Source organism: Amblyomma mixtum, chromosome 2 (assembly GCF_055824585.1).
Source record: "Amblyomma mixtum isolate Tamu chromosome 2, ASM5582458v1, whole genome shotgun sequence".
Taxonomy (NCBI): domain Eukaryota; kingdom Metazoa; phylum Arthropoda; class Arachnida; order Ixodida; family Ixodidae; genus Amblyomma; species Amblyomma mixtum.
In genome coordinates this window covers 109,112,735-109,136,231 of record NC_143013.1, presented here as the reverse complement: position 1 = coordinate 109,136,231, position 23,497 = coordinate 109,112,735, and the positions used below count along the sequence as shown (strand labels likewise).

The 23,497-nt window shown below is 54.7% G+C and overlaps 1 protein-coding gene and 1 pseudogene across 3 annotated transcripts in view; one reads left to right on the top strand and one right to left on the bottom strand.

The window, feature by feature from the left end:
* The window catches only part of LOC149360527 (uncharacterized), a 343,557-nt gene that overhangs the window by 73,941 nt on the left and 246,119 nt on the right, over positions 1–23,497 (top strand). Inside the window, exon 3 of one of the 3 annotated variants that reach the window (XM_089572380.1) lies at positions 3,104–23,497. This exon is cut by the window's right edge and continues 54,356 nt beyond it. The exons of the other annotated variants lie outside the window; for them this stretch is intronic. Within the exon in view, the coding sequence (XP_089428506.1) occupies positions 3,104–3,566 (463 nt within the window). The 3' untranslated portion in view covers positions 3,567–23,497. The remainder of the gene's footprint in view (positions 1–3,103) is intronic. 3 annotated transcript variants of the gene reach the window in all.
* LOC149360530 (uncharacterized) lies at positions 46–1,447 on the bottom strand (annotated as a pseudogene).

Genomic DNA, 23,497 nt, shown 5'->3' with positions numbered 1-23,497 from the left:
CCAGCAGCCAGCATGTCGCGTACCTGGTCAGCGATGACCGTTCGCTCACGCTCTGCGGCGCCGCAGCGGAACAGTTATGGGCGGATGATTGTCGGTTGGTATGCGGTGGACAATCAAATCAGTCCCAGGAAGCTGTGCACTAGTCTCCGCGAAAATGGCCCTGTGCCGGTGCAGCAGGGCACTCAAGGTTTGAGGGCTGGAAGGCTCACCTTATCATGCTCGTCCACGGGCGGGCTACGGACGGTACGGCATGAGCGGAGTTGCACTTCACCGTTTTGGATTGACAGAGCCACGTCCCCGGACATGAGGTAGTCTGCGCCCAAGATGAGGTCAGCGGGCAAGTCTGCAAACACCGGGACGCCCACCAGGACCTTGCTGCCAGCTCAGTCCGGATGCAGATATCGACTGCACCAACGGGAACAGCGCTTCCCCCTAAGCCTTGCAGAGGAGACGAGGTCCATTGACTCATCGGGTCCGGTGCATGACGTTGCCGTTAGCTGAGCGCCGCTGTCAACCAGTGCGCTCAACTCCCCGAAGCCGTTACCATGCACCGGCAGGAAGGGATGAGGGCGATTCTGGAATTGTATGCGTGGGCGGGCAGCTTGAGAACAATCCTTGTGCATGGGGCCATGTTCACCGCACGAAAAGCAACCGCGGCGTTGCTGTGGGGCTGCGGCAGATGTTCCGGCGGCAGCAAGGGTCCCGCGACGACTGGCGGTTTCATGCAAGGAGGCCGCTCGGTGGACAAAGATTGAGAGGCTGTCAGTGTCCAGTGTGGACAGAATAGATGCGTGGGTGGCATCGTGAAGCCCGTCGACAATGTAGTGTTTGGCTGCGGACGCGGGCCACTCGATGTTGCAGGCCTGAAGAAGACGACCTTATCATAAATGTAGAGGGCGACGTCTTCATCTGGAGCCTGGCGCCGCGCTCTCATGGTCGTGAGTTTGGCGTCGTGCGCAGAGGCCAGGGGTGTAAACGCGGCAAGAAGGGCAGAGGTCCAGGCCGGCCAAGTGGTGTAGCGGCGGCCTTCGTACTGGTTCCAGGCGCGGGCAGCACCACGGAGATGGTCTTCCGCGACGGCGAGCGTGGTGGCTGGAGACCAGGCGGAACGCCGTGCAGCAGCGTCGACCACGTGAATCCACGCTTCGGCGTCGTCAGAAAATACACGGAACTCCGGAATTTGTACCGGTGGTACTGGGTATCCAGCGGACAGCGAAGCTCGGCCAAGCGCTGCGGTGAAAGAAGCAGATAACTCTCGGAGGATGGAGAGGGCTTCGGGGAGAAGGGCCAAGGCTGAATCCGCCGAGGAGGCATGGACGCCGTTCTCGGGCGCAATAGGGGTCCCAGACGCCGAGGGAGCCAGCCGTGTGACTGCCCGGCCGCTTCGAAGGAGGAGCGGCGGGTCGGGGAGGTCCGGGTCGGTCTCGACGTTGGTCGACTGCGCCATTGTAAAGATTGAAACTGAGACGCGCAGAGCCGAGCGTCCGCTCGATTGCCTAGCTTTTTTTTATTTTATTTCCTCGTCTTTTTCCGTCCGCTTCTCTCGTCTCTACTTCATCTTTGTCGTCTCGGCATCACATCCATACAGCAACACCAGAATATGAGCGTGCAGTGGGTGCTATAATGACCCGACCTCCGTAGGCAACGAATTGCCTGTGCAGTTTCAGCGTTTTGGACCTCCGACAATAACGCATGAACTCATGTCCAGGCAGTGTTGTAACAGTACTTGTCTTTATAGTGGTGTAAAGTTCCTGAAGCGTGGTGTATTCGTATGTCAGCTCAGCTATCTCAGAAGCAGAGAAAGACGGGCGTTCCAATGCTTCAAACATATGTCAACATTCGGACATGGTTTGCTAGCACTGGTCGGTAATGACATTGTTTACTCAGCTACTTATAGTTTATAACATAATTATTCACTGTCTAGTCATTCCGGGAGAAAGGACGAGCTGTAGGTTTTTCTGGACTTGCTGCAAGTCTTTCTCTGCCCAGCTGCACGTTTTTTGCTCAGATTGTCGCAGCGTCCGTGAAGAAATACCGATCGGCGCCTTCGTACCTTGTTCAACACATTCCGTATGGACAGCCCCAATGTGCACTGTGAAGCATCGCAAGGCACTAACAGCTCCATCATTCCAGATTGTTCAAATAATAAACTCTGCTTCAGAAGTCGGTCCTGTAGCTGCTCAAAAGCTTTCTGATGTCTGTTCTGCCTCGTCATTCCGTGCGTTTTGGAGCACGTCATACAGATAGCTAGTCATCGTAATTGTCTGTCAAAAAACTGTCGTAGAATTCAATCATTCCTTGAAACGACTGCAGTGTTTTCTGGCTGGTCAGAGCAGGATTGTGCGCAATGCCTCTGACTTTCTCTCGTGTCTTATTAACTCTAGATGCGTCGATCCGCAGTCCTAGAAGGGATCGTAGTTCGCTTTCGAATCGCGAAGTAAACTGCAGAGCAGCACTTTGGTATACAAAGTCAAACGTGTTGCATTTGTGGCCCGTCTAGTAGTTCATACGCCAGTTTTTTCTTCTGTGTCGTACCAGCCCAGGTTCAAAGCTGTAGAAGCCTTTAGCTACAGTAGGATGTTCACAGCACACCACACCACTCTAGAGATGGGAATTCAGTATCTGTCACCTGTCACTTAAGTTCAATATTATTGAGGCCTAATTCAATGTTTCTGGAAGTGATGCCAGCGCCCCGCGATTGAGGCGCTGGGAGCCTCCAATCGAATGTTATATGAGCACGGTGGTGAAACCGACGTTGCAGAAAGCAACAAAGCCCTCCCAAGTACGGTTACCACCTGCCTTCCTGTCTTTGTTATTTTGAATTTGGTGCTATTTATTAATCTCATGCTGCAGTGGCTTCTTTTGCGGTACATTTGTCTTCAGGTGTTGCAGTCAATTCATTTTTGCACGTTGTGCTCTGTACACTTTAGAATCGAGGACTCGAGAGCTAAATATCAAAATGGCCACTATGGTAACACTTTGTGAGGGGAAAAGGCCCCAGCAGGTTCGAGCGTCCTCCGAGGTGGGGCTCCGGAGGATCCAGAAAATCGTCCCAGACCGAGCACGTCTGTAGATATAACAAAAATGGTTTTACTTAAAACAGGAGAGCAGTCACTGATGGGTATCGAGCTGTGCGGCCGAGGGTCGAGGAGTGGCTCCGGTGTGAGATTCCGCTGCCCGTCGCCAGAAAGGCGCCGGGGCCAAGTACCTCCGCAGGGCTGTTCTCCCTGCGGCCGGAAGTCGGGCGCGGAGTACCAGCACCAGTGGCCCTGACGACGCACCAGAGAGGAGACGGCCGCCCAGGTCTGGACACCCGGGCACGGCCAGGAAGGCACCCTTTCACAGCAGCGGGTCCCAGCCACGGGACGGCAGGCACTATCCGACAGCAAGGCCGGCAGGATCTCCGGGCAGGCAGCACCTGCCTGTGCACGGTACGGCGCCCGCTCTCCGAGGCAGCGAGAGGCAGGCAGGAGACTGGAGACCGCAGGCTCCTGGTTGCCCTGAACTGGGCGAGGACAGCTTCCCCAGGCCTGGTCACCCGGGTTCAAGAAGCCCTTCAGGAGTGACCTCGCCTGCTCCGTTGCCCAAGCTCGTCTCCTCGCGCCGCTTGCGCCACGCCCCGCCTCTCTCTTCCTTTTGTTCTCCTTCCTTCTCTTTCCTACGAGAGCGTCAGGCCGCCGCGCATCACACACTTCATGGGAAACATTGCAGCATTCTGGAACACTGCGGTTTCGCGGAAGCTATAACGAACGATCGGGAGCGGATGTATTGCTCATTTCAATAGGAAAATATTACATGGAGAATAATTACAGCCTTTCTCCAGCCCATTTTGTAATGTCTGATTGCTGATAGTGATGGCTAAGCGCTAGCGCACTTCCCAACATTTCTTAACCAATTTAGCAACTTACGCTAGCCTGTATTTCAACATAACGGGAAACCGCGACACGTAGAATGACTGTACATGCAAGCAATACAGCTTACGTCGAATCGTCTCAAAGTGAGGTCGTAGCTGATTTCATTATTATCTTTGTGCATCCTTTTCTTGGCTCGCAAGTTTAATACACGAAACAACTGTACTGAACCCTTGGCATATATCATCACAAAATAAAGGACTTCAACAGAAAAGCTAGTAGGAAAGCTGCCATAAACAAGTGTTTAAAAGCACTTGATCTCATGTAAAAAAAGGTAGAAAGTACTCTGGAGGAAAGAATTAAAAATTAGAAATAAACCGCTCGACTTCAATGGGCAGGCAGGCATATTTTCATATGCCAAGCTCGGAACCTGGCATGGTGTGAGGAAGTGAAAGATTGCAGGTTAAATTTACGCGCTAAGAAGCGTACATCAAAGGTATAAGAAATAAACGAGGCGGCTTTTGTAGGCAAGGAAACTCTAATTGCGATGTTGAAACAAAAAGAGTAAAGAGAACAAGAAGGAAACAAGATGAAAAACAAACAGGAAAACTGGTCAAAGCCCTCGCGAAAAGTACAGAAAACAGTCAAAAAGGAAAGGCACACTTGTCTCGTACACGAGCCTCGAGCGAGGAGAAGCGGCTGGGCGTCGGGCAGTCTTTGGGCAGTCTTTGGGCGTCCCAGTGTCGACGCACCGTTGCCGGCGTTGTCCACGTTGGCCTCAACGCTGCCGGAGGAAATAGTCAGCGTCTGTGCGCTCCGGGCACGGTCCCCAGGTCAGGTAGCCCGGGTACGCCACGTAGGCGCCAGAGGCGGCCCGTGAGGAGAATCTGACGGCTCGGCGGGGAGAGAGGCGCCTGGATCTGATGGCTGAGGCTCCCGACGACGGCTGTCCGGGTCTGGTCACCCGGACGTCTGCGGCTGAGGCCCAAGCCTGGGAACTCGGGGAGCCAGCAGAACACGTCCGCGTCCGTCGCCGAATGCCCTCTTCCTCCTCTCTCCCCGCACTCTCTCTGCCGCGTATCACTTTCCTTTTTCTCTTCCTCGTCCGCCACCACGTGCATCTTCTGTAGCCATCGTGGGGCGCTGGCTCCTTACAAAAGCCCCCCCTTCAGAGTTTTTTCAATCGGAAAAAATTACAACATGGGGCAGCGTCACACAAGGCTGAAGCCGAAGACGCGACGAGGAGGCGCTGGACACCGTTCTGCACGCACCACAGCACCAAACACACACACTATGCACAGAACCATCGGTTCGCACTGGCCCAGTTCGCACCAGAAAACACTGAAGACACGACAGTCAGTCATACAGCAGGGGACACAACGGAACACAACAGGGGAAAGACAGGAACGCACAATAAAAGAGCATATATACATTGACCACTATGAACAATATTTACACCCTGAGTAAACTTCACTGAATTCTAGAAATTCACTGAAGCCCGGTGAATCAGTGAGCGGTAGACGACCCAGCGGGGCTCTCGCTACCTTACCTTTGGGTGGAGTCTGCTGGCATACATCGCAAGACTACGAATTTCTTGATATCCGCCTGAATTCGTGGCCAATAAAACTCGCTGCGCACCGTCTCAGTCGTCTTGCGGATGCCCTGATTGCCGGAGAAAGCACTGTCATGCGCAAGCGTAAGGACTTGATGGCGCAGGCTTTTCGGTACCTCGGCCTGATGTATCGTTTGTCCTGGACAGCTCTGGAACGCACGGAACAGAACTCCGTCTTTGAAGCGAAACGAATAGGCGGTGTTGTTCTTGTCAGGATAAGTCTCGCCGACTTTTTCCCGGCACACATCCAATGTTGTGTCCTCCTCTTGATTCCTTCGGAACTTCGGTCTCGACACCTCCAATGGGTTGAAGGACACGTCCCTGCACGCCATAGGAACCTTCGCCGTCCCCAGCACGGCAGCGCCTTCAACCTCTTCTATCCCTTTCTGGACAGTCAGATCTCTTGTGTCCCGCCTTATCGCACAGAAAGCACCGCACTTGAGATTTGGATCCCGCAGTACTCTCCTTCGCCTTGGGGATATTTGGTTCCAACTTATCCTTGAAGGTTGACAAGTTTGATTGCTGCTGGGCCTCCAAAAAATGATCCGCGGCAACCGCGATCTCGTCGACTGTCTTGCAGTCACGCTCGCGAGCGGATATCGCAAGCCTGGCATGGCAGCTGTTCAAAAATTCTTCGGGGACAATCATGTCGCGAACCTCTTCGAACGTTTTGCCTCGTCCTCTCATTTCGACCCAAGGATCGAAAAAACTAAACAGCCTTGTAGCGTACTGCTTACCGGTCTCGCCGTCGTGAGGCTTACTATGGCGAAACTTTTCGCGGTATTCCTCCGCCGTGAAGCGGAATCGCTGCAAAAGCGCTAGCTTAGCTTTTGTGTTATCTAGAGAGCCTTCCGGCGTTAACCTTCCGAAAAGGCGAAGTGCTTCACCTCCCAAGCATAGGCTCAACGCCGTTGCCCACTTGTCTTTCGGTCGACCCTGACCAGTGGCCACGTGCTCAAATCGCTTGAGGTATGCGTCAAGATCATCCCGACCTTCGTTGAAAACGGGAATGAGCCCATGAGGGTTGATGAGAACAGACGATTCGGCCCTGGGAACACCTGGTTCAACATCAGCACGTCGCTCCCCACCCTCCATAAGCTTCACTCGTAACTGTAAGTTTTGTGCCTTTTTCTCCAATCTCTGCTTCTCCGTCTCTAAATTCCGTGCCTCCAACGCCAATCTCTCCTTCGTAGCTTCACGCTCTAACTCCAATTTTTGCTTCGAAGCTTCATGCTCAGCGGCTCTCTCATCCCGCGATCTCTTAAGCTCCTCTTCTACCCAAGCGCGCAACTCGGCACCTTGGAGCCTCATGCGCTCTCCTAAAGCAACCAACTCTGACGCGCTCATACTGTGTCTAATTAACATAACAGGTAAACAAATAAAAACTGACCTCGTCCTGTCGTAGCGGACGCCAAAATTTGTGAGGAAGTGAAACACTGCAGGTTAAATTTACGCGCTAAGGCGCGTACATCAAAGGTATAAGAAATAAACGAGGCTGCTTTTGTAGGAAAGGAAACTCTAATTTCGGTGTTGAAACAAAAAGACCAGCAGGAAACAACAAGACGAAAATCAAACGCGAAAACTGAACAAAGCCCTCGCGAAAAGTACAGAAAACAGTCAAAAAGGAAAGGCACACTTGTCTCTTACACGAGCGTCGGACGAGGAGGATGGGGCTGAGTGTCGGGCAGTCTTTAGGCAGTCTTTGGGCGTCCCAGTGTCGACGCACCGTTGCCGGCGTTGTCCACGTTGGCCTCAACGCTGCCAGAGGAAATAGAAAGCCTCTGTGGGCTCCGGGCACGGTCCCCAAGTCAGGTAGTCCGGGTACGCCACGTAGGCGCCAGAGGCGGCCCGTGTGGAGAAGCTGACGGCTGGGCGGGGAGAGAGGCGCCTCGATATGATGGCTGAGACTCCTGACGACGGCTGTCCGGGTCTGGTCACCCGGACGTCTGCGCCTGAGGCCCGAGCCTGGGAACTCGGGGAGCCAGCAGAACACTCTCCGCGTCCATCGCCGAACGCCCTCTTCCTCCTCTCTCCCCGCACGCTCTCTCTGCCACGTATCACTTTCCTTTTTCTCTTCCTCGTCCGCCACCCCGTGCGTCTTCTGTAGCCGTCGTTAGGCGCTGGCTCCTTACACACGTAAGGTCTTGGCGAAAATTTGGACGAGTGGCAATCACGGTGTTCTCCTTTACTGAGAACTATCCACGAACCTTGTGTCAGAATGGGCGCTATGCCAGAGCTTAAGTTGCAGCTCTTGCTGAAAATAAATGGCAGACCCGTCTGCCGTCTTTTGCCGCACGTCCGCGCAGCGCCGCAGAGAAATAGCCGATAATCGGCGCGCACAGTGATGTGCGGTGTGAGCGCTCACCGCAGTATTTCTGATGCCGTACATCCTCTCCCCTAGGGCGGCAACCGCAAAAATGCACTCCCCATTGATAAGGCTGTGAAGTTTGACCCAGTGTGCTGGTAAAGTGTCTTAGGCTATGTACACTGCGATATTTGCGGGGTCCGAGAGCGCCAAGGTCAAAACATTATTTCTGGGTGCTTCATCTGAAGGACAAAGGTGGGTTCGTCAACTAGAAGCATTCATGAAATAAGAGCGCTCTGACGCGCATAGTTGCTAGAAGCCTGTACGCTCGTGCACACACTTGTATGGAGCGCCCGAAAGGCGTGCTCATAGTGCATTTATGAGAATTGCCGCCGAGTGCTTTATGAGATTCGCCGCCGCCTAACGCGCCGGATATAACTTTTAAACGCGTGAAGAGTTAAACACGATTCATGGGAACACCAGAGCACCTAAAAACGTACCATAAACGTACAAAACCGAACGTAAACACATAAATTTACCAGACGCCCCCACGATTCGCTGGCGGCTAAACGCGGGCAACCGTCCGCGAGGACCAAGCGCCACAAAAACGCTTCCAGCCGCAGTGTACGAGTGAGAATCATCGGAATAAACGTGGAAACCCAGCAATTGCGCCAGAGTCGTCTCGTCGCCCACGCGAAATCGAGCATGAGAAAACCGAACGATCGAGGCTGGGTGCATCAATGCGTCATCGTAATGAGACTCCACCTTGCTTGCACTGGGCAACCATGCCCAGAGGTGACGTCTCGCGTTTCAAGCTTAGCGTCATCGGTTTAGCTCGAAGGACAAGAGGGACGCTTGCAGATTGGGTTATAGACGCCCGCCGACGCCAATAGCGGTGTCCGCGCTGCACCGACTAAACTATGTGGGGAGGCCCGAGTGCATCTCGCGCAATGTTACTCAGCTGGCTATGCCGAGAGTCGCCATGGGACAGGAAAAAAGGGTGTCGTCAAAGAACACTCCCATAACAGGGCAGCCGGCTTGCAAGGCAAGCCTATACCGTCGAGTCATGGTGCGCATGCGGTGTCTGATCCTCCACGAGGGAGAAAAAAAAATAGGACGGAAAGGGCCTTCTCCCGGCTGATAGTAACCCTTGCCCTTCACCCACAACGCAACTCTGCCAAGCGCATCCTCTTACAAGCTCTGAAGCGCCTTCCAATTGGCCACAGGGCCAACGAAGCAGCGTCAACATTGGCAGGTAGCGGCACGCTTGGCGGCATTACAACGGGTAGAAACTCCGCACAAACACACTCCAGAGTAGCGGTGAGAGTGGAGAACGGCTGCCAAAAGTGGGGCGCGCATACTTCTCATCCGCAAAAGATTGAAGCCCCATTCATGAACGGTCGCGGTAGAGCCGATGATATGTCGCACCAGAGCGATCCGGGCACAAACGGATGAGGCACGAGCTGCAGACGAAGCGTTCGGGGGTGGTCACGCAGGGCGTGCAGCTCAGGGTCTTCAAGCTGTGCCCGGGCCAGGGACAGCCAATCCACAGCAGGTGAAGACACGCCGATGGTGGTAATGCGTGAGAGTGCATCAGCTGCCTCGTTGTCGGTGCCTTTGATATGTCGAATATCGGTTGTGAACTCCGATATGTAGGCCAGCTGACGAAGTTCACGGGTGACGTACTTCGATGAGTTCATACGAAACACATACACCAGAGGCTTATGGTCCGTGATAACGTAAAATGGCTGGCCCTCCAAGAAGTGGCGATAGTGCTGGATGGTGGAGTAGATGGCAAGCAGCTCACGGTAAAATACGCTGTAGCGAGTCTCAGCAAGCTGGAGCTTCCGAGAGAAGAAACCCAGTGGGTGCCACTCGGAGTCAATCTTCTGCTAGAGAACCGCACCAATGGCCACGCTGGAAGCATCCACCATGATGCGAGTGGGCGCGGAAGTCCTAGGGTGGCTGAGGACGACTGAATCGGCGAGGGCTTTTTTTGCAATCGTGAAAGCGGCCTGAGCTTCGGGAGACCAGGAAACCCCGGAGGATGAGGACTTAGTGGTGCGGAGAAGGTCAGTCAGGGGGTGAAGAAGCTCGGCGCAGTGTGGGATAAAGCGCCGTGAAAAATTCACTAGGCCCAGGAACTCACGGAGCTTGCGTAGGATAGTGGGTGCTGGAAAGTCCTTAACAGCCTGGACGTGAGAAGGCAATGAACGAATTCCCAGTGCCGAGATGTGGTGGCCCAAGAACTCGAGCTCAGAAGAGATGAAAACACATTTCTGGGCATTGACGACCAAGCCAAACTCTTGGAGGCGTTGAAAGAGTTCCCGGAGGTGACGGTCGTGGTCCTGTGGAGTACGACTCGCGACGAGGATGTCGTCGATGTAGGCAGATACCGCCGGGAGTCCACGCGTCACTTCAGCAATGAATCTTTGGAAAGTTTGAGCTGCATTCCGTACCCCAAAAGGCATGCGCACGTACTGAAACAGTCGGAAGGGTGTAGTGATGGCCGTCTTCGGAATATCGGCCGGCTCAACAGGGATTTGGTGGTACACCTTGACAAGGTCCACTTTACTAAAGATCTTGCAGCCGTCCAGATGTCCAGTGAAGTCTTGGATGTGTGGAAGAGGATAGCTGTCGTGGACTGTGTGAGCGTTGAGAGCCCGGTAGTCGCCGCACGGACGCCAGTCACCCGGGTCTTTCTTGGGCTCCATACCGAGTGGTGAGGCCGAAGTGCTGCATGAAGGGCGAATAACACCCAACTGGAGCATGTGGTCGAATTCCCGTTTTGCAATATCCAGACTCTCACCGAAGAGGCGGCGCGGTCGACCTGCGACAGGTGGACCACGCGTGACAATGTGGTGGGTAATACCGTGCTTGGGTGGCTGACGGAGATTACAAGGCCTCGTGACGTCGGGAAGTCTGCGAGGACTTGCGCGTACAGGCATGACGGAAGCAGAGTTCGGATGCCAGTGGAAGCGACAGCCGATATCACGCCAGTGATGGAAAGGCGCGTCTTGCTGTCGAGGAGACGATGGTAACGCATGCTCACGTCCAGATCAAAATGCGTCAGGACGTCGGAACTGAGGATGGGTTGATGTACATCGGGTACGATGAAGACCCATCGAAACGTGCGCCGCAGGCCAATGTCCAGAGTGAGGGATCGGAGACCATACGTTGGGATGGAGGTCGAGTTGGCCGCACGGAGAATAGGTCCATGTGACTTGGAAGCACGGTCTGCCTTGGAGGACGGCAGTACGTTGACTTCGGCACCAGTTTCGACGAGGAAGCACAGGCCAGAAATGCGATCCATGACGACGAAAAGGCGGCCAGGTTGCATGGTGGAGTGCAGTGGGGAGCGTGGTGCTGGAAAGTTCGGTGATACCAGCAGAGAGGCGGACTACGAGGACTGGACGTGTGCGGACCACTCGGCGAAGACGAACGGCGGCGAGGTGTTGAAGATAAACAGTGCGGGGCATGAGAGGATGTCCGAAGGGCATCGATAGAAGCGGCCAGCTGATCGATCCGGGCCTCTAACTGTGAAATGGCGGAGGTCTCCGGTGGAGAAGAGAGGGCGGCGACGGAAGAAGTCGCGTCGTGGACTCGATCAGCGAGCTGGGCCAGGCGGTCAATTGATTGATTGATTACAAACATCTTTATTTCTTCAATATTCTCAGAACATGTGCGTGGGCCGCCTAGTCCGGTAGTCCACTGGCTGCTGCTGCTGCGCTGGCCCTCCCCACCAGCCAGTGCTGACGGTCAGGATCATCGCTGAGCAGAATAGCCTCCCACTGCTCCTCCGAGAGATTGGGAATGGGGTCAACTAAGGGATTATATTGGCATGCCCACACCATATGGTAGAGATTAGCTACCTCTCCACAATGTGGACACTGTGGAGAGTATAGTGTAGGTTACCACTGGTGTAATTTAGCTGGTGTTGGGTATGTGTTGGTTTGTAGTCTCCTAAGGGTGTTCTCTTCCAACTTATTGAGTGATTTCTGTGGTGTTGGGTACTCCTTTCTCGCTGTTCTGTATGGCGCGAGATTGTCAGCATACACTGCTAAACCTATTAGGTCGCGGCACCCTTCATGGTCATCAGGGGGAGACGCCCGGTATAGAAGAGCTCGGGCATGCCTGTGGGCGGCTTCGTTTCCTCGTGGTAGTTCCAGGTGACCGGGGAACCAGATGACTGATACTTGGTTGGGTTGATGCTTAGTCATCAATGACAACCCTGACTTGTGAATTAATCCGTTATTGAAGTTGCGACAGGCGTTCTGGGAATCAGTGAGCACAAGGGCGTTGGGGTTAGATGCTACAGCAAATGCAATAGCTGCCTCCTCTGCGTGAGTGGGGTTAGATGTTTTCACCGAGGCGCAGTTCACCATCGACCCTGAAGGCGTTGAGACCACAATAGTCATGACTCCATTCTTTGGTCTTGCTGCGTCCACGTAAAGGGTGTTAATTTGCTTGTCCAATTTCTTCTGCTGGGCTTCACCTCTTGCTTTCCTCCTCTCGATGTTATATGCGGGATGCATATTCCGCGGAATGGGGTGCACTCTGATGCGTCTTCTCAAATCGCGTGGGACCTCTTCCCTTTGGTCAATTGTATAGGGCTGATTAACACGGATTTTTTCGAGCAGTTCTCTGCCGGGTTTTGTTAGTGCGAGCCTATTCAGTTGTGAGAGCCATTGTGCTTCCCACATTTGTTTCAGGGTATTATGTACTCCTAGAGCCATGAGTTTTGCCGTTGGCGTGGAGTTCGGTAGCCCCAGTGCCGTCTTGTAGGCTTTCCTGATGAGTACTTCCAACTTTTCAATTTCCGACCTGAAGGCAGTCAAGTGTCAAGTCGCTCGAAGCAGCCAAGACGAGGCGGGTGGACTGCGGCAAGCGTTGCAGGAAGAGCTGCCTCAACAGTGCGCCGTTCGAGTCTGCGTTGCTTTCGCCCAGGAGCTTCCGCATGCTATTGAGTAGCTGGGAGATGCGGCGGAGCTGCTGGAGGCGCGCACTCTCCGACGCTGTAGTGCGGTCCAGAACGCCCTGCTTTAGTCGCTGGTACGGGGCATCGCCGCCCAAGGGTCCAGCGATGATGTCCGCTACCTTTTGAGCCACCTCAGGAGGCAGGTTGTAAAGTAAATGACGAAACCGAGATGCCTCCGAGGTGACGTGGTGCAGATGGAAGATGGCTTCCATTTGGGCGAACCAGATCTGCGGACACTTAGGCCAGAATGTTGGTAGGTGGAGCTGGAGAGCTACGACGTCTCGTGAGCACAAGGTAGCGTCAGTCGGAAGGTCGCCTGAGGGCGGTAGGTAGCTGGGGTCGGTCATGTCTTAGGCCGGAGTCACCACTGTTGAAGATTTGCGGAGTCGCAGCTGAGCACCAGATCAAGACGACCAGCATAGCAGGCTTCTAGTTCCGAACAACCGGTGCCGGGCATGCGCTCCGACCACGCGCTGTCCATCTTTATTTTCCTCTATTGTAGGCTGGTAACGCCGACCTCAGCGTCTGCGCTTTATAGCGTCACCAGGCGCTATAATAGTGTGGGGCTTTGTCGGTGATTTCATTCAACACTTGGCCCAGGCATGTTATTATCAGCTTTGTGGCAGAGAGCCAACGTGCTTCCACGATGTATCGAATAATCTCACGTAGAGAGTCTGACGAATTCACCACGGCGCCCTCCACACTGGCCGTGAGCATCGATGCTGTTGTAGGGTCGTACTGCTGCCGGGCCCTCATGTCAAGAGACTTTTCGATGGTGCTCGCCTCCTTTACGAAGTCCGCTACACTGACTGGAGGACTTCGAACCAGGCCGGCGAACAGCTGCTCCTTGACACCTTTCATAAGGAAGCTCACCTTCCTCTCCTCCGACATGTTTGGGTCGGCACGCCGGAACAGCCTCTTCATTTCCTCCACATACATCGTCACACTCTCTTTGGGGAGTTGATTTCGGGCCTTTAAAAGCAGGTCAGCCTTCTCTTTGCTCAACGTGCTGTCCTTCAAGACTTGAAGGAACTCGGTTTTTGAACGTATCCCACGTTCGAAGGTGTGGGGGGAAAAGGCCCCCAGCAGGTTCGAGCGTCCTCTGAGGTGGGGCCCCGGAGGATCCAGAAAATCGTCCCAGAGCGAGCATGTCTGTAGATGTAACAAAAATGGTTTTACTTAAAACAGGAGAGCAGTCACTGATGGGTAGGGAGCTGTGCGGCCGAGAGTCGAGGAGTGGCTCCGGTGTGAGATTCCGCTGCCCGTCGCCAGAAAGGCGCCGGGGCAAGTACCTCCGCAGGGCTGTTCTCCCTGCGGCCGGAAGTCGGGCGCGGAGCACCAGCACCAGTGGCCCTGACGACGCACCAGAGAGGAGACGACCGCCCAGGTCTGGACACCCGGGCACGGCCAGGAAAGCATCCTTTCATGGCAGGGGGTCCCAGCCACCATCCACGGGACGGCAGGCACGATCCGACAGCAAGGCCGGCAGGATCTCCGGGTAGGCAGCACCTGCCTGTGCCCGGCACGGCGCCCGCTCTCCGAAGCAGCAAGAGGCAGGCGGGAGACAGGAGACAGCAGGCTCCTGGTTGCCCTGAACTGGGCGAGGACAGCTTCCCCAAGCCTGGCCACCCGGGTTCAAGAAGCCGTTCAGCCATGACCTCGCCTGCTCCGTTGCCCAAGCTCGTCTCCTCGCGCCGCTTGCGCCACGCCCCGCGTCCCTCTTGTTTTTCTTCTCCTTCCTTCTCTCGCCTGAGCGAGCGTCAGGCCGTCGCTAGTGCTGAAGGGCGCTGGTGGCGCATCACAAATATGCCCCCCCCCCTTTGAGAAGTTTTTTTTTTCAGGAAAAAAAAAACTTTGGCACCAAGCACTGGTCGGCGGACTGCACCACACCACACTGAACACTTTCACACGCACGCCACCGTTCACTGGCTGTCGACAGTGTTTCACACACACAAAACACACAACAAAATGTAACTGCACAGGCACCACCAAAGGAAGTTCACACACAAAGATTGGTTACCCGACCAGTCAAAAGAACGTCACAGCGACACAGTTCTCACAGGGTCATGTTTCTTAACTAAGACAAGCGTTAATTACAAGTGGCACTCAATCAAATGAGTACGGCCCGGTACCTTTAAAAAAAAATGTCGCCGTGAGCATCCAGCAATCCCTCTAGTGCGGCTAACTGCGTCTCATTCAAAGTACAAGCTCGTTTGATAGCTCCAATCCCAGGACCACGATTTCTGCTGAGGATCGGTAGTGGGGTTTCTGCCTCCACTTCCTCAATGACCACGAACGATGACGCTTGGAGTGCATTCACTGGCTGGCGCTCTTCATAGCGTTTCAGCATGTTTATGTGAAACAACTTCTTGCTGGAGCCCACGTCAAGCCAGTAGTCGACTTCGTTCTTTTGGCCTGTGACCACAAAAGGTCCTTTCCAATGCATGATGAGCTTGTTATGGGAAGCGAGTAGAAGGATCAGCGCTCGATCACCAACCTTCAGTTTCCTATTAGAGGCGCGCCTATCGTAGTACATCTTCTCGGACCTCTGCGCCCTCATTTACTTTTGGTGTGCGAGCAGCAGCGTGCCTTCTAGACGCTCCCTCAGGTCTAGCACATAACCATACGTTGTTCTGACGGTGTCAGACAGTTTTCCGGCAGTCCAGAGCTCTTTTAGAATGGTGACTGGCCCTCGGACTTGGCGACCGTAGATGAGCTCAAATGGGGAAAACCCCAGGCTAGCTTCTGGTGCCTCTCTGTAGGTGAAGAGCAGTGGAGCAAGATAACGGTCCGATGCCTTGGAGTGTTCTTGGCACAACTTCTGTAGCATGCTCTTCAAGGTCCCATTAAACCGCTCCACAAGCCCGTTGCACATGGGATGGTATGGGGTCGAACTTAAATGTTTTATAGCTAACAAATCGTTCACTTCTCGCATAAGTGCAGATGTGGAGCACGAAGCCCGATCACAAAGAACCTCCAGTGGGAACCCAATACGGGAGATCATTTCGAGAAGGCCTTCCGCCACAGTGGCTGAATCGATGGCAGGAAGGGCTACTGCATCGGGAAACCTGGTGGAAAAATCCACCAACGGGAGGATGTATCGGTTCCCTCTAGATGAGGTGGGAGTTAAAGGTACAATGATGTCTACCCCCACACGCTCAAAAAGTGTGGAAATAATAGGCATACGTCCTAATGGAGCGTTGCCCAGCTTTCCTTTCGGCACAGTCCGCTGACAGGCGTCGCATGACTTCACAAATCTTTTGATGTCGGCTTGTACCCCTGTGTGAGGAACTCTGTGAGATTGCAGGTCTTATTTTCAACAAACACCAAAGTACAAACAATAAACGAGGCGGCTTTTAACGGAAAGGAAACCAATTACAATATGAGCGAGAAGAAAGGAAAGGAACAAGAGAACAACGCAACAATACACGGGAAAAACACACGGGGGAACAGAACAAAGTGCTTATGATAAATGCAGGAAAAAGAGTCAAAGAGGAAAGTTCACACTACTTGTCTTATTCGAGCAACGAGCGGGGAGGACTGGCTGGGTGTCGGGCAGTCAAGGAGTCTCTTGGCGTTCCAACGTCGATGAAACGCTACCGCAGCGTCAGCGTTCGTGGGCACCCGGCACGGTTCCCAGGTCTGGTATCCCGGAAAAAGATCACGTAGGCGCCAGAGGCGGCCTGTGTGGAGCAGCTGACGGATGGATGGAGAAGAGTGGCGCCTGGGCCTGGTGGTTGAGGCTCTCGACGATGGATGTCCAGGTCTGGTGGCCCGGACGTCTGCGGCTGAGGCCCAAGCCCGGAACTCGGGGAGCCAGCAGAACTCGTCCACGTCCGTCGCCCACCGCGCTCTTCTCTTCTCTGCCACGTAATCCTCTTCGACCTGCCCCGCGTTCCCCTCCGCACGCGCTCCTCGTGCTTTGTCTTCTCCTCACGAACGCCGCTGGGTGGCGCTATCTCCTTACACCCTGTAAAAGTCACCTAGTACTCTCGCCATAGTCTTCTTTACACCCTGATGACCGGCAAGAGCACTCTCATGCGCTTGCACAAGGACCTGATGGCGCAAGCTCTTCGGAACCACCGCTTGTTCAATTGTTTTGCCAGGACACACTTGATACGTCCGGAACAATATGCCGTCAACCAGATGGAAGGTGTGGGTGGTCTCAGCTTTCCTGCAAAAGGTTTTCCCCACTTTCTTTCGACACACGTCTAAGCTAGTGTCCTCTTCTTTTTTCTTGCGGAACGCCGGTCGAGACACGTGGATCGTGCTCTGAGAGGGATGCAAGATAGGCTCCGAAGCTTTCGCCGCCACAGCTGTGCAAGGAGCGTTGGCCTGCGTAGCCGGTGCTGAAGTGGTCCCCTGGTCCTCCGAGACTGTTGACCAACCAGCTGAATCCTCCAAGAAAGGAACACGTGCACCCGGGACATTGTAAATTAACACGTCATATAAAGGCGTCGGCAGGCACCTTGCAATAGCCTTGCCTGTAAAGTACGGTGATGTGACGATCACCTCCGCCTCAGGAGCTTCGATGGTGGAACCGTCCGCCAAAAGCAATGTCGCTCTTTTCCCAGTATAGGCTGCCTCGGGCACGAGGGCCTGGCGCACCACGATGGTGTTACTTCCAGTGTCCCGCGGCACTGACACTCTTTGTCCAAACACTTCCCCATGCACCACCAGCATACTGGTAATCGGCGGAGTGGGTCTGTGAACAGAATCTGCCGCTTGGACATCTAAACGTTCTCTTTCCGCCTGTGGATCAGGGCAAGAACCTTGGGGAGACATGAAACATGCGGATGTCTCCCGGTCACTTGAACTGCTGCGCCGGCATGATTGTAAGTCGTGTCCAGACTTGCGGCGGAATGTGCAATATGGGGCCTTCGGCTTCGAACGGCAATCGGAAAACCTGTGTTGGACCTTCTCGCAGATGAAACATCGAATTTGCGACTTGGGATTAGGAACCGTGTTCGAAGGTTTCACTGAACCCCGCTCACTGCGGTCTTTGAAAGTTGCAAGGTTATTTGTCTCTGAGCCTCCAGGAAATGGTCGGCGGCCTCAACAATCTTTTCAACCTTTTTACAATCCCTTTCTCGTAGAAAAAAATACTAAACGATTGTGGCAGTTCATAAACTGCTCAGCAACAATCATATCGCGCACCACCTCAAAGGTGCGGCCTTCTCCCCGCATTTCTACCCAACGGTCAAAGAAACTGAAAAGCCTCTCGTGGCGTACTGGGAGGCTGTCTAGTCATCGTGAGGCTTGCTTTGCCGAAATCTCTCCATATAGCCTTCAGCGGTAAAACGAAATCTTCGTAGCAGTGCAAGTTTCGCTTTCTCATAATCCATAGAGTCCTCTGGAGATAGTCGACCAAAGACCCTAAGAGCTTCCCCGCCGAGACAGAGGCTCAAGGCCGTAGCCCACTTCACTTTCGGCCAACCTTGCCCTGTGGCGACATGTTCAAAACGCTTCAAATACGCGTCAAAATCATCACGTCCCTCATTAAACGTTGGTATCAGGCCATGCGGGCTAATGGGAAAAACGGTTGAGGCACTGCGCTCTGCATATTCAGCGTTAGGATTAGGAGGAGGATTTTCTCTTCCTGATAGTTTAAATCGAAGCTGTAAATTCTGCGCTTCTCGCTCTAAGTTCTGTGCTTCGAGCTCCAAACGCCACTTTGTGGCTTCCCGATCGGCAACTCTCTCTTCTCGTGCCTTGCGCAATTCCTCCTCTACCCACTCGCGCAACTCGCGTCCCTGCAAACCCAGGCGCTCTCCTACCGCGAGAAAATCTGCAGCACTCATTTTCTCTCAAACTCCTTTAACTGGTAAACGCTGCTCGGCCTGGTCCTGTCGTAGCGGACGCCAAATTTGTGAGGGGAAAAGGCCCCCAGGAGGTTCGAGCGTCCTCCGAGGTGGGGCCCCGGAGGATCCAGAAAATCGTCCCAGACCGAGCACGTCTGTAGATGTAACAAAAATGGTTTTACTTAAAACAGGAGAGCAGTCACTGATGGGTAGGGAGCTGTGCGGTCGAGAGTCGAGGAGTGGCTCCGGTGTGAGATTCCGCTGCCCGTCGCCAGAAAGGCGCCGGGGCCAAGTACCTCCGCAGGGCTGTTCTCCCTGCGGCCGGAAGTAGGGCGCGGAGCACCAGCACCAGTGGCCCTGACGACGCACCAGGGAGGAGACGACCGCCCAGGTCTGGACACCCGGGCACGGCCAGTAAAGCACCCTTTCACAGCAGGGGGTCCCAGCCACGGGACGGCAGGCACGATCCGACAGCAAGGCCGGCAGGATCTCCGGGCAGGCAGCACCAGCCTGTGCCCGGCACGGCGCCCGCTCTCCGAAGCAGCAAGAGGCAGGCGGGAGACAGGAGACAGGAGGCTCCTGGTTGCCCTGAACTGGGCGAGGACAGCTTCCCCAGGCCTGGTCACCCGGGTTCAAGAAGCCGTTCAGCCATGACCTCGCCTGCTCCGTTGCCCAAGCTCGTCTCCTCGCGCCGCTTGCGGCACGCCCAAAACGTTGGCACGCCCCGCGTCCCTCTTCTTTTTCTTCTCCTTCCATTCTCTCGCCTGAGCGAGCGTCAGGCCGCCGCTAGTGCTGAAGGGCGCTGGTGGCGCATCACAGAAGGCCAGATTTATTGTTTATTAACCAGGTCCTCGCGTAGTCTTCGAGGGCGAAATAAACATGACGCATCTTGCAGTCAGCGCCCCAACCATTCTAGATGACCACCCGGTCATACTGGTCCAGCCAGTCTTTGCATCTTCGTGTGGTTGACCGTGGAAATAGGGTGTGACCGTGGAAATGGGGTGGCTCTCGCTGGTGGTGGAGCAGGACCGGCGGGACTGTAGCTGGAGGATTCATTGTTGTAGCACTTGTCCTCCGTGAACAATGGGAAACAGGGAGCAGTCCAAATTAGGGAGGGTAGCCTTGCAATCGGCGACTGCCCAGGTGGACTGGCGTGTCTACCTTCGTTATTTGTTCGGGGCTTGAATTGTGTCTTGAAGGCTGCGTACGGTGCATTAACGACGTACCCAGCACCTCCACCAGATGTCACGTTGGTATTAAGCGGCCGAGGGTGAACGCGGCGTAGCCCAGGACGTGCGCTTCCAGATCACTTCCTCCTCTTCTTGATTGGCGCTCTCGTATGCACGAGCGCTGGCTTCAATATGAGTCTGTAGATTGATAGCAGATTCTGTATGGTTCTGTAGGATTCTGTAGATTGGGCTCGGGATGCAAGCTTCCTCTTGGCGGCAACCGTTCGGCCGAGCGGCTTTTCAAACAGTCAGATTTCCCAGCTAGTTAAATCATCTTCGTGAGTTTCGTACCAGACTCTGGCGGTGTCCTTTATACAGAATATGACATATGCGAGCTTAAGGGTCCTAGCGCATCGGTTGTATGTACTCGCGCGTTCGTACGTGCGGAGCCAGCCAATCGTCGACGTCAACCTTGTCGGTGCCAGAAAATGTGTCCCATGGTCACGAAGGTGCGAGAGAACGATTGATGGCACGGCCAATGCTGATGTTTGCTGGGACGCGTCTTGGGCCATGGTTAGCGAAAATAGCTGGCGCCCGCTGCGGAGTTCCGTCGTCGTTAGGCACGGGAAATCCGCACTGCCACCAAATTAGTGGTAAGAAATAACATATTGTCACAGAAGCAGGTAGGCAGGTTTATATTTGCCACAACGTCCAAGCGCCAGCGGAAACGGCCCGGCTGGCTAACCGACTATCGAGCGAGCTCTCGGGCGAAGAAGAGCGCGTGCCAGCCTCCTGAGCGCGACTTCTCCTGGGAGCACACTCCTAGCGGCGTCAGCACATGCCCTCCAGCTGTCCTTATCGGCGCGCCGTGCCAAGGAGTCAGGACTTTGCGTAGGATTGTAGCAAGGCCACGACTCATAACTCAAAAATCAGCGCTGGTATCTACAAGGGCAGTCGTATGGTGGTTGTCAACGACGATCGGTATCTCAGCGGAAAGAAGCTCACCGTCGACGAAGTACGCCGTATCACGGATCGTCGGACTAACGGGTCGTTCAGTGCGTCGAATTGCGGCGTCGAAGTTAAGCTTCTGTGATTTTCGGGAGGTCGTCGGGCTCGTTGGTCGTTCGGTGCGTCGATTGGGGGCGTCGGAGGAAAACTGCGGCGATCGTCGGAAAGTGGTCGGACTGCTGGTCGGTGCGGGGGGTCGGAGGTCGGAATGTTTGATCGAATCGGCGAATGGAGGATGTTGCTCGTAGTGCTCATCGACGGCGGCTCTACCTCCGAGAGTCGCCGTCCTCAGTTTTTCCGGCGCGGACTTGAGGACTGCCTGAAGGAAGTACGCCGGTTGGGGGAAAACTGTCGCTGCGATGGCGACCTGGACTGGCGTCGCGGTGGGGACACAGGTGGAACATTGGCGCTCAGGTACTACTGGTCGATGTACCGAGGTCGTTCACCATAGCGCGGCCGAGGGGCATCCGCTGAGAATCCGCGCAAGCCCATCTGACGGTGTGGACAGTGGCGCAGTACGTGTCCGGCTTCGCCGCAGTGGAAGCACAGAGGTAGATTGTTCGGCGTACGCCACACGTGTGCTTTGCGAACGGGCGGTCGAGTGTCAGGCGCATCAGCCGGAGCTGGATGTCGGGGTGCAGGACGGACGAGAGGAGCGGGCCTGTTGGGTGCCGGCGGTGCTGGCGCAGGGGTACGCAACACGTCGCTGTAGGACATGACGTGCGGCGCAGGCGGCTGGCGGGATGGCATTGATAGCACTGCTTGCCGGAGCTCTTCACGTATAACATCCGAGATGCCTCCAACACGCGGGTGTTGCTCGAGAAAGGGCAGCTTTTGCAGTTCTTCACCTACGATGCTTCGGACAAGCTCGCGAAGGGCGCCACTCTCGTTGCCGTTCATCGGCAAGCGGAAGTACACAGCAGTGATGTTCGCAGAACGATCAAATTGTACGAATCGCTGTTGTAGGGAACGCTCCATACTTGTCGCCTCCTTCTTAAAATCAGCCACAGTACATGGAGGGTCACGTACAAGGCCGACGAAGATCTGTTCTTTAACGCCAAGCATAAGATGGCGCACATTCCTTGCCTCCGACATGGACGGATCCGCGCGGTTGAAAAGCCGAGTCATTTCTTCTACGAACATGGCGACCTTCTCTTTGGGCCGCTGCGCTCGGGACTGTAGAACCAGTTCAGCCATCTCTTTTCTTTCGTCGTTGCCGAATGTGCTGAGCAGCTTTTGCCGGCAATCTTGCCAGGTGGTGATGGTAGTGTCGTGGTTTTCGAACCACATCTTGGCGGCGTCTTCAAGTGAAAAATAAATGTTCCGCAACTTTCGCTCCTCGTCCCACGCATTAAACGCAGCGACCCGGTCGTAGTTGGTCCACCAGTCCTCAACATCCACAAATTTGTCACCATGGAACGGCGTGGACATACGCGGAGCATGGAAGAACAGCGGCTGGGCACTCACTGGAATGTGAATGGGCTGGCTTGCCTCTGTAGTCGTCATGGTTCGCGGTAAGGAAAGAAGAGGACCACCACAATCGGGGGCTGAGCCTCTCAAGCGGCGGCTGGCCTTGTGCACAGGTGTGTCCGCGGTGTGGAGCGGGGCTTCGGAGGCACCCAAAAGCTCTTCGGACATGGGATGTACCCAGCATCTCCACCAAAATGTCCCAGAAGCAGGTAGGTAGGTTTATATTTGCCACAACGTCCAAGCGCCTGCGGAAACGGCCCGGCCGGCTAACCGACTAGCGAGCGAGCTCTCGGGCGAAGAAGAGCGCGTGCCAGCCTCCTGAGCGCGACTACTAGGCGGCGCCAGGAATGCGTTGCGGCAATATTTATTGTTATTTACACAAGCGAAGGGAACAGCTGCCTGCGGCGCCGAGAACGCAGCGTGAACTTTGTTGTCGTCTTCGTCAGCCTTCAGCTTGTTCAATCGCTCATTGAACATCTAACGTCATCTAACCGCTGCAATACTTGTTTAGAAGCACTCTGACGCATGTAATTGCTAGCTTGGCAAAAAGCGCTAAGAATGTTTTGAGTGTGATTGTAAAGATGTGCTACACCTTTAAGATTGTTCCTTCTGGCACAGAGTAGCGCCTGAGAGGTATTCAATTCTAAGTTTCACGATGGATGAGAAGACACCTTTGTGAAATATGTCATATGAAATATGAAAATGCATTGAAGCTCTGCCACAGTCACTGAATTTCCGAGCAGACTGCATGCGGTGCCGACATATCGTCGGAGGTGTGAGACCTATATGCAAGGCCTCCAACTGCTTCTTTTACCTGCAATTGCGTTGTTACGCAGCTGTTGCTTTTATGCGGTGACTCCATGACGCCTGCCAGTAGTCCGCACCACCAGCGCCGGCGACCAGCTCCACCCTACGCTAGGCTTTGGAAAGGAGCAGCCATCTCCATGCATTTCGTGCCAAATTGCCTTCGTGCTTGCGCGGTCGCGCTTGTTTACCGAATCCACGGTAACAGCGCCTGCGGTCACAGCATTCAGCTCAGACTCGTTCCGCGGAAGGGAGGCGCGTGTCCTCCGATTAGGGAGATTTAGCATAGCGCCACCCGCTTCCGCGGGGAGCCACTGCAATCGCTCTGAGGACGCCACAAGGCGCCGAGCGCCGGTTAGCTGTTTACATGCCTGTTCCGTCGGGACCAGTCGGCGCGTACACTGGTGGCGCCCGCTATGTCAACTCTTTCTCTTGATGCACGCTGCCATGCTGGTTACGGGATGTGCGTAGCACAGCGCAGCTGCAGACACCTGAGAAG